This window comes from Gastrolobium bilobum, unplaced genomic scaffold (assembly GCF_033153095.1).
Source record: "Gastrolobium bilobum isolate Gb01-03AN ecotype WA unplaced genomic scaffold, APGP_CSIRO_Gbil_v1 utg5420, whole genome shotgun sequence".
NCBI classification, from domain to species: domain Eukaryota; kingdom Viridiplantae; phylum Streptophyta; class Magnoliopsida; order Fabales; family Fabaceae; genus Gastrolobium; species Gastrolobium bilobum.
The window spans coordinates 81379-92825 of NW_026898652.1; the positions used below are offsets into that span (position 1 = coordinate 81379).

Below are 11447 nucleotides of genomic sequence, written 5' to 3' on the forward strand. Positions count from 1 at the left end.
TAAACCAATTGCATTATTTCGTTTGGCGTTTGAACTTTCGAATCATTGCGTCTGCCCTTCAACCGGATCATTGTTCTTTATATATTGTGCAGTTCTCAATTTTTATTTTCATTCCTTCTTATAAAAACTTCAATGGTCGAGTCATCTTTTACCAAACGGAAAAAGGATTGGCATTCAAGGACTCAGGTCGCTGCAAAATCTCCCAGACGATTTAATGCTGACAATATTTGGAAAGTTAGCATCACATTCCATCGAAGATATTTGCAACATCAAACTCACTTGCAAAGAATATCTTCATCTCGCAGAAGATGATTACGTTTACGAAAATGCTTCAATTGAGAAGTGTCCCCCAGGTCCATTGGAATAGGTTACCCATGCAAATAAAAATTTTCATCGAACAGATGGGAATGGATTGGAATACAAAGGAAAAATGTACGAGATATTTTTCAATTCACAGCAAGCGTTCAACCGAGAACAACAACTAATATTCTTAAAACGTTGTAACGTGATGGAATGGTAAGTTTTTTCAAAGAAACGTCCAATTCTAAGACACAGATGTGGGCTTTTGAAGCCTTGAGGACTGCAGCGCTCAAGGGTTACATTGATGGCAAGTATATTTATTGCACGCTATTGATGTGTTGCGTTGATCAAGGTTAAATAAATTATGGATTTGAAATATTTTGTTCTCTGGATAAGTCAAACAGTATACCACAATGCAGACAACGAGTGAATTCTTTTCTCAGAGGCTTATGGGCGTGTCAAAAATTTGTTCAAAACCATATGTTGAAATTCTGCCATTCAAACGAGTGCAAAATAAAAAATGGATCATTGGAACGTTCACGGTGGGATGATGATGAAATGAATAATGGTATTGGGATTACGTGTTTGTTTTGCAAGGCAGATTTTGAAGTTCATTTGTTTTGTACAATGTCTGCAGTCTAATTTTATTGAACTATGTGTTTAGAGTTTAAGTGTTTGTATTGGTCTTCTTTTTTTGTTGAACTATGTGTTTGTATTGTTTTTTTATTTTCGCTTGGAAATCTATTATTTTACATGTTTGTTTTTTTTGTATCATAATAATGACACATTGACGATTCAAGTTATGTCTTTCGAAAACTAATTAAAATTCCAACAACCAATACAAATTCATTTTTTGTTTCACGTTTTGCAATAATTTCGTATTGGTATATGTTACATTGGAAACGAAAGGGCTTTTAATGACGAATACCCTTGATGACTATTGGGATTCTCAATCAGCATGGTAAATATTGATGGGAGAGAAAGTCCATTGGTGAATCAACAGGCTATTGGTTTAAGAAAAGGCTTAGCAATTAAGAGTTGTGGGGAATACGAACAGTCATGTCATTCAAATAGCCTATTTTATCTGAGTATTTGGACTGATATATATATATATATATATATATATATATATATATATACCATTTGCGAGTTTTTGATTCTGCGAATTATGTGAAATTTTGAATATATATATATACCATTTGCGAGTTTTTGATTTTGCGAATTATGTGAAATTTTGAATCTGCGAAATATATATATATATATATAGACGCTGTTACGAGTTCTTGAATTAGCGTATATATATATATTGAATCAGCGTATATATATATAAGCGTACGAGTTCTTGAATCAACGTATATATTTATATATTGAATCAGCGTCTATATATATATAAGCGTATATATATATAAATTAGCGAATGGTATATATATTCTTCAATCAGCGAATGGTGTATATATAATGAAATTGGTGTATATATTCTTCAATAAGCTTGTTGTTATTTTTCCAGATTTTTTGGAAACCCATTTTTTTGCTGTCAAGACATGTTATCTTATGAATAATAGTTAATGAAATTGGTCCTTTAATTGATTTTTTTGCTGTCCATTTTTTTTACTTGCTGAAAATATTTACACCTTTGGTCCTTTAATTAATATATGGAAGCATTGAAAATCGGTTCATTGACAAACGAAAGGTGAAACATATAGTGGGGCAGGAAAAAAATTACAAGATAACAAACAAATCCATGTTACTTGAATGGTAGTTTTCAGTAGATCATTGACGATAGTTTGTTATCTCTTGCTAGCAATAAGGTGTCGAGGGGTTAATTCTTTTTTAAGGGTAGTTTTGGTATTTTTTAAAAAGACTAACACCATTAACTTTAATTTGGATGGAAAATCAAGTTAGGGGGGTAAGTGGTAAAAAAATTTAAGTAAGGGTGTAAATGATTAAAATTTTTGGGGAGGGGGTAAGTGATTTTGAAGAAATTTATAGGAGTTTTTTGAAGTTTTCCCTTTTTAAAATGAGTGGGTCTCACCTATGATTGTGTCTTTAGTAAGAGAGAATTACTCTTGTACAACATGGGATCAAAAAAATGAAAGAGTAGAAAAACCTATTCCACGCACCATCTTGTGTCACATATCTAGATACTGTCCAATCTCGTTCATCGTGGGGAATTGGTAACAATGCGAAGCCTTCAAGAGGAGAAAAACCTGGGACCCAACGATTAGACCAAAACTTCACCAGCTGACCACTCCCGAAAGGGTCCTTGAGCACTTCATCACATCCTCCTAAACATACATCAGCCCTCTCCAAAGATTTGATGCATCATTTGGTTGAGGTATGCAGGGATCATACCATGAGGGAATTTGTATTTTGACTGCAACAATCTTACCCAATAGTATCGTTATATGTCAAGAGATCATGGCCCACCTTCATGAGGAGTGCTCTATTAGTTCCGCGCATGCTTCTCATCCCCAGGCCACCTTCCTCCTTAGGTTGGCAAATATGATTCCAAGCGACGAGATGGGGCTTCCTACTAGAAGATGACGAACCCCACACAAAAATCCTTGTAATTTTGTCAATCTCATCACATGTAGAGATAGGCAGAAGATAGGTCTGCATAGGATACATTGGGATCATTGTCAGCATTGACCTTGCTAGTGTTATTCTTCCAGCCATGGACAAGGAGGATTTTGTCCAGCTAGATATCCTATTTCTCACACTTTCAACTATATAATTAAAGGTTGCTCTCCCAACACGTCGGTGATGCAAGGGAATTCCGAGATATTTACCGAGATCAATTGTAATGTTGACTCCATGGGCTCGACAAATCTCATTGGCTCTGATATGATTAACATTTTTTGAGAAGAACACTATACTTTTCTCATGACTAACCTTCTGTCCAGAGGAAGAGCAAAAGCAATCCAGGATCCTGGTGATAATTTCAGCTTGTTCAACATATGCTTATCCACAGAGGAGAATATCACCCGCAAAGAACAAATGTGATATGGGTGGACAAGTCTTTCTTAAATAGATCGGTTTCCAAGCTTTATGATTCACCGCCAAGTTTATCATTTGCGCTAATCTTTCCACACACAACACAAATAAATATGGAGACAGTGGGTCCCCTGTCGTAATCCTCTTGTAGGCTTGAACTCTTTCGTTATGGCTCCATTCCATAGTACGTTCATAGTGCATGTGGAGACACAACACATTATCAATGAAATTACATTCTCATGCAGTTCAATGTCCCTCAATGTCTCCTCAAGGAACTCTCAGTTAATTATGTCATAGGCATTCTCCAGGTCGAGCTTAATAGGAATCCATCCTTTATGCCCTTTTTTGTTTCTCATGGAGTGAACAGTCTCCTAAGTAATAATAATATTGTCTGAACCATGTCTTCCTTTGATAAAGCTACACTAATTGGGCATCACGAGATTGACCATGTGCTCCTTTATCCTGTCAGCTATAAGCTTTGTGATAATCTTGTAAGCTACATTACATAGACTTATCGGCCTAAAATGTTTTATCTTCTCCGGTATGTCAACCTTCGGGATTAGGCAAATCAATGTTTGGTTGATATCACTTATTGATGCTGGGCTTTGGAATATCCTATTTACCAACTTCTCCACCGAGTCCCCTTTAAGTGCTATTGTGATTGAAAAAATGTTGCATACAGTCCATACACCCTAGGGGCTTGAACTCCACTTTGAAGGGCTTGGTTTAGTGTTTCTATAATTCTATTTATTTTTTTAAAAGAAAAATCAATTATTTATCAATTAGTTAAAAATTCCTCTTTAATATTTAAGAAAATATGTGTGGAAAAATATTTATTATTTAAAATGACATCATTTTATATTATTTTAAGTGAAACAATTATATTTTGTGAGCTTTTACTTTCATTCTTTTTTTTTGAAATATTTCAATCGGTTCATTACTTCACAACTAATTCGATTAAGGGCGAGTCCAAGATTAAGACTTTAAACCGTTCCTAAAAATGATACTGGAAAGATTTGAACACATGCTCTCACTCCTTCATAATATTCTCTCTTACTCTCTCCCCTTGATTTGGTGGATGAGAGAAAATCTAAAACATATCCAAATGACAATTTAAAATGATAAATATTTTTTCTAATATAAAACTCGATTTCCCATAATCCCATAAATAAATTAATAGTGACGCGTTGTTTTAATATTTTTTCTCTCATATATTTACAGTTAATTTGTTAATGGATAATTCATATCTATGTAGCACCGATACGACACGCGACACGTGATACGACACGACACGACACGACACTCCGACACGTCAATCCTAAAAAATTATGGATTTCAACACGTTGGGACACGTTTTAATATTAAATAATATTTTTAATTTATATAGTGTATATTTCATTTAATATTTAATAATTTAACAAACAAATGAAACCAAATTAATAATACCCATCAACACGTTATAAAGATGGAAGCTTTAATAAAAAAAATAAGAACTGGGATGAGAGAGATATAATATCAGATAGAGAGATCAAATCATATTAGAGAGAGATCAGAGAGAAGAAGATACAACAAGAGCGTGATAGGAATTGACAACAATGATGCTGAGATGATCTCTTATCTACTTAAGGGGAAAAAATAAAAAAGGAAAAAATTGATATGATCAGGTGAAAGCTTTATTAATATATTTTAACTTTTAAAAAAAATTTAAAAAAAAATTTAAAAAAAAATAAAAATTTTACGAAAATGCCATTTGACCGTGTCGGACACGGTCAAATTCGCGTGTCGGAATGGTCAACGTGTCGGAAAAAGTCAACCGCGTGTCCGACACCGTGTCGCTGTGTCAGAGCGTGTCGGACCCGACTCTTCTGTTTTTACAAGTGTCCGTGCTTCCTTGATTCATATCATCTTAAGAATGTTACGCAACATGAGAGAATCTATTAAAAAACAGAGATATTTAAAATAAGTGAAATAATGTATATATTTTTTGAACTCAGTAGAATATATTATAGAAATAAAAATGAGTACACATTACACACCATCATATTCCAAGGATCAGGTGAAATAAAATTTTAATAATTTCAAAACTAAAAATTAAGTATTGATTGGATTATTATTCAGGATAACCAAATTATTTATAATTCCACAATCCAAGAAATGAACAGTAGGCCACAGGTGAAATATGTGATGCTTTTCAAACGGCGAATATACTGCACGAAGAATCCCAACGTTCCGTCCAAAAGAAAAATAAAAAATTAATTAACCTAATGGAGTGTGAGTGAATAGTTCATTTAACAAGATGCCAAAAGTACACTATCTATTAATCTCATGTTGCATGATATAATTACTTCATAAAACAAAAATAAAATAATGGAGTCCATTATTTGTAAAAAAAAAAACAATATGAACTCTTCTATTTTATCTCTTTTGCATGAGATAATTATTTCTCGTAATTATTTCTCGTAATAATAATAATAATAAAAAAAATTACAAGATGGAGAGGGATATCCACATGTTGGCACTGTGGCATTATTGTTCACTAACATCATATCATAACAAAGGTTTGTGGCGGCGTTTGGTGGCATTATTGTAATCAGTGGCAATGTTGACGATGAGCCACCTTCTTCTTCCTCTCCACGCGTCCGTGAAGTCTGCCACTTGGTGCTGCTATGCCTCACTCTCTATGCCTGAGGCTCAAGTCCTTAATGGTACTGATAGAATCCCCCACCGCCAAGAGATCCGTCTTGGTTTGCCCAGCAAAGGTCGCATGTCTTCTGACACCCTTGAACTTCTCAAGGTACTCTTCTTTTTAACCCTAACTGTTTACATTTCCAAATTTTACTATGAAATCGGGGATCAGGTACAACTAATTAATTAGAGCATGTTTAGGGTTGACTTGGCGCCTTTTATTGTGCAATTACAATTTTCAGAATTTGAGTTTTTCTATTCAGTTCCGCAGTTTCTATCTTCTACACTAATTGTAACTCACTCTTAACTGCTTTTGCCTTTGAAGGATTGTCAATTGTCAGTGAAGCATGTCAATCCCAGACAGTATGTTGCCGAAATTCCTCAGGTGCGTTCTCCTTTTCCCTTCACTTTTCAAGATTCCATAGTTTCGAGCTTAATAACTTAATGTTACACCAACAAATATGTTTTGCATAGTTTAAGAGCACACCTATCATGTGAGAGCCCACGTGTGATTTACAAATCCTCCTTATATGTTACTAAATTAAGCGTAGGCTTTTGATGTGGCTGTTTCCTATCCCACTGTGCCACTTCATGTCATGCTATCTGAAGCTGTTTTGGTATAAGAAACCTAAAAAGTTATTCATACCTGTCGTGTTGATTAGCACATGTAGATTTAATTATTTGCCCTCGTGCTCTACAATTACATGATCAGAAATCAATTTTCTTACATTGCAGCTGTCCAACTTGGAAGTTTGGTTTCAAAGGCCTAAAGACATTGTAAGAAAATTGTTATCCGGAGATCTAGACCTTGGTATCGTGGGACTTGATACTGTCAGTGAATATGGCCAGGTGAGCATGTATACGAACTTTATCTGGCTGATTAAAACGAGGACTCCTGATTTTTCACTAATAATTTATATGGGTTTTATTAATCTCATGTTAAAGGAGATAGTTATCTCATGTTATAGAGACAAACTAGTGGGCTCCACCACCTGAAAAAATAAAAGAAAAGAAAAGAAAAAGATGGCACAGTTATCGAAGGGTGTGTAGGAGAGAAAACTTATGTCATGTGACATAAGAATAGTTTTTCCCAATTTATATTCAATAAATGATTTATTTGTTGCACAATATAAGCAAAGGTTCCCTTGTGTTTATTGGTGCTTACATCTAATAGCGACTTTTATTTCTCGCCTATTAGAGTAATAAAACTTCACTGTTCTTCTGACATTTTCCTTGAGTGTTTCGTGTACATTTTTTTTTCATTGTTGTATGTGGCCTAACTAACTTATATCACAATTTTCCAGCATGAAAATTTATCTTTCCCCGAGCTTAATTGTGATTGCAGATTAATTCTCTAAGGTATACACGAGAATCACAATTTTTATCTTTTAATTTTCCTTTATCAGAGTAATAAAGATCTTATCCTTGTCCATGAGGCTCTGGAGTATGGAGATTGCCATTTATCCCTTGCGGTGAGTTAAAATTTCATTTTTGTGAAACTACTAGATTCTGCCGCCGTCTTTGTTTTGTGTAATCAATTGTCTTAGAGTAATCTCTGTTGTTTCAGATTCCCCAATATGGAATATTTGAAAATATAAATTCACTGGAGGAGCTAGCAAAAATGCCTCAATGGACAGAAGATAAGCCTCTGCGAGTTGCTACAGGATTCACCTATGTATGTTTTCAAGTTCAATTAATGTCTCTAATCTTTATCTCCGTGGAAGGATCTCTATTGTTAGCTTTTATAAAAAGAATATTTGATTTGAATTTCATTCTTAATGTTCAGCTTGGTCCTAAATTTATGAAAGAGAATGGTCTTAAACACGTGGTATTTTCAACTGCTGACGGAGCATTGGAGGCAGCTCCTGCGGTAAGAGACACTGTTTATTTTATTATAAGCTGTTCATTTAAGTTTTCTAATTATCAAACATATAATTGACTACTGTGTGTTATAACAATTGTTTTTTGCCCCCGTCACGGCTGGAGTTTGGGAGGAGGTTGCTTGCTATAGTTGTTCATATGTGTTATATCTTTGTGGTATATCTTAATATACTAGTCATGTGATACCACCAGTATTTTAATATACCAGTAGCATAGAATTCGTACTCTCCAAGGAATAGATAGACTAAGAAAATAGTGTGAGAAGTTACAACTGCCAGAGGTAGTTAGGATTCAGCTTCTAATAATTGTAACTTCTACAAAGGCAGTTAGGATTCAGTTTCTAATAATTGTAACTGCTATAGAGGCACTTAGGATTTAGGATTTAGTTTCTAAATGATTGTAACTGCTATAGAGGCAGTTAGTCAATGTATTTAGGGAGCATATCTTCAGTGCTACAGGAGTAGTACTCCTTACCTAAAAATAGGAAAAAATAGGACTTAGGTGTCATTAACCATAAAGGGTGGGTGAAATAAGTAAAGTTAGGTGTATTTTTTTTTTTTTTTGCTATGATGTACTTAGTCTTCAGTAATATGGGAGTACAGAAGATATTTTCGTATTTAGGAGGGAATCTTACTGTTTGAAGGGTTTCTTTTGGTTATTGATTGGTTCCTGAGACTTACTCTGTGCAAGTGATGATTTTCCCTTGTAAGAGGATTACCTCTAGTATGCATCTCTCATTCAGCAATAATACTTTTACTTATATTAATTCCGTTCTTTATGTCTATTTCTCATTCTGTTTCTTCAACTCAATTGATTCATCCAACCATAGTCATCATCATGGTTGAATATTATCTTGATCCCCAAAATTTAGATAAACATTTTGTGAATGTCTGGGATCTGAAACAGATGATGTTCAAATTTCATCTCTAGGATTAAAGATTGTTGAACTGCAGATACACTCTGTCTGGTTGATTAATTAGTTGCTAGATATGCATAGATCAGTCAATGTTTTGCGTTCAATGTTGGCAAATATGGTGTCAAGAGTTGCATATTATATGTTCCTTGAATGTTCTTTATAAATGTGTTTTTTTCATGCAAGAGACATGGTGACCTGCATTTATTAAAGTTTTCAGATTTGATGATATCATTACTTTGTTAAGTAAAAAATGAGATCATGGGTGATGTCACTGCTAGCATAAGTAGATTGTTTTTCTATTTATTCTGTTGCAGGAGAATGAGGAAATTTTAAAAAAATTCCACGGTGCCTTATTGAATTGAGAAGTTTGATTGAATTACAAATTTCTAGTCGGCATTTGAAACTCTGTTTTTGCATTGTGCTCTTTTTTCTGTTTTACTCCATGGGAAGGAGTGTAGGGATACGAGATGGAACCTGTGGTTGACTATTGGGCCCAAGGCCTGTTGGCTTTGCACTCTGGTCTTAGTGAAATGACAAAACAGACTTGAGTTCTGTCTGTGACGACATCTATAGTCTGATTTTCCATTAGGATTTTAATGAATTCATGGTGCAAATAATGAACCCTTTGTTAGAAATTATATCCTCTTTCCATACAAAGTCTTTCCCATTTTATTGTTTTGCTTATAACTTTTGGATTTTGCACATAAAATGAAGTGATAAATTGCTGTCATATCCATTTTAGTGATGCTGCCACCATATGCGAACATGATATTTATCTAGGTAACTGTTTGTCTTTGCTCTGTTTAGATGGGGATAGCTGATGCTATCTTGGATCTTGTAAGTAGCGGCACCACGCTGAAGGAAAACAACTTGAAGGAAATTGAAGGCGGAGTTGTTTTGGAAAGCCAGGTTAGCAACTATTGACTTTTCTGACCTTTACTAAGATGATTTGTTGGTTTTACAATTGGAAAGAAATAAAGAAAAAAAGCATCAGACAACTGCTTCCTCATTATGCTTGGTCAGATTTTGTCTGTCTGACAATTGAATGCTCTTCAGGCTGTTCTTGTTGCAAGCAGGAAATCGATGATCCAACGGAAAGGAGTACTTGAAACGACACATGAGATGCTGGAAAGATTGGAAGCACATCTGAGGGCCATTGGGCAGTTCACGGTGCATATATAGAATTTATAATTCCCCACCCCCTAACTTCAATGTCTGCTGTTCTTTGTATTTCATTTTCTAATGCCCGACTTGGCAGGTTACTGCAAACATGAGGGGAAGCAGTGCAGAAGAAGTGGCTGAGAGAGTACTGAGTCAACCATCGTTAGCTGGGTTGCAGGTGAGATATGGAATGAAGTATTTGCCCCTGTCCTAATCCAGTTTGGGGGAGGAACTTCACCCTTTCAGCATTTGCTTTCTGCACTGGCAAAATTGATTGATACTACACATTGTAATTATGAATAGTATTATCATTTTTATACAACTGTTTTCTAATTTTAAGAGTCATACTTGATTGTTTATCTGCAGGGACCCACTATAAGTCCTGTTTTCTGCAAACGTGATGGTAAGATAACAGTAGAATACTATGCCATGGTCATATGTGTGCCCAAGAAAGCACTATACAAGTCTATACAACAACTGAGAGCGGTAAGTTTTTTGAACTAATGTCTATGCAGTTGTTTTTTGAATTTCTATCAATCTGGTGAAGATATTCGAGAGCTTGTGGGGAAACACGGGAGGAAGGTATAATTGTTTGATTAAACAGAGTGGAGATAACCCAATTGTATCGGTTCTGGGTAAATTATTCATCTATATGATTCCAGTAGTCACCAGCTAGTGGCAAATGTGACTGAGTTTCTCCATGGAATTAGTGGATTTATTTTTTGAAAATTTCTGCTTCTCATATTGCATATAAAATTCTAGCTAAATCTATGCCGGCTATTTTGAACTGCATGAAAAACAGTGACCATATTTCTTTCATATTCATCTATCATTCTCATACTTGGATTCGTGTTGACTATCATATGATGCAGATTGGAGGCAGTGGAGTTCTTATATCACCCTTAACTTATATTTTTGATGAAGAAACTCCACGATGGCGTCAACTCCTATCTGAACTTGGGCTATAGCCATTTATGATCAATTTATAGAGTCTTTTGCTGCCCCCTGCTCCCTAACGCAGAAGAGCTTTGAGTGTATGGGGAAATCTGGAAAAGACAAGGATACCAAAACTGTGGGTAGAGAAGGTGCTGCTGCTTCTTTTGCATTGCTTTATTATAGAAAATTTTGTAGCAAGCCTGTATTTACTTCCTCTGGTTCTCTCCGGAAGACTAGTAGTGGCTAGAAAAGTGACTTTGGATTTATTTGATTTGTGTTCTTGACAATAGAGAGAACAAACAAACGGTCTTTTGTTTTCAAGAATTAAGACTCGAAAAGAAAAGAAAAACTTGGTTATTTATTTTTAATATGATTAGTTTAAAATTTTGTTCTTATTTTTAGAATAAATAAGAAATATTTTAGCTATCTTTCGTTTTCTTTTAACTTGTTTTCATGGATTCTCTTTTGACACAATTATTACTGGAGCAGCTTTAAACTTTTAAAATTTATTTTTAGAACAAAGCTTATCAAAAATGTTTTTTTTGAAGCTTTTATTTTGTGAAATAATTTTATC

The 11447-nt window shown here is 34.6% G+C and overlaps 1 protein-coding gene across 1 annotated transcript; it reads left to right on the plus strand.

Annotated features, from left to right (window-relative positions):
- Positions 1-5834: 5834 nt before the first annotated feature.
- LOC133318074 (ATP phosphoribosyltransferase 2, chloroplastic-like) lies at positions 5835-11225 on the plus strand. Its single transcript, XM_061520017.1, has 11 exons — positions 5835-6088; positions 6305-6364; positions 6715-6828; positions 7386-7451; positions 7547-7654; positions 7766-7849; positions 9584-9685; positions 9833-9946; positions 10035-10115; positions 10304-10423; positions 10810-11225. Exons 1-11 carry the CDS (start codon positions 5894-5896, stop codon positions 10903-10905), a joined length of 1140 nt encoding a protein of 379 aa, XP_061376001.1. The 5' UTR covers positions 5835-5893; the 3' UTR covers positions 10906-11225.
- The last annotated feature ends 222 nt before the right edge of the window (positions 11226-11447 follow it).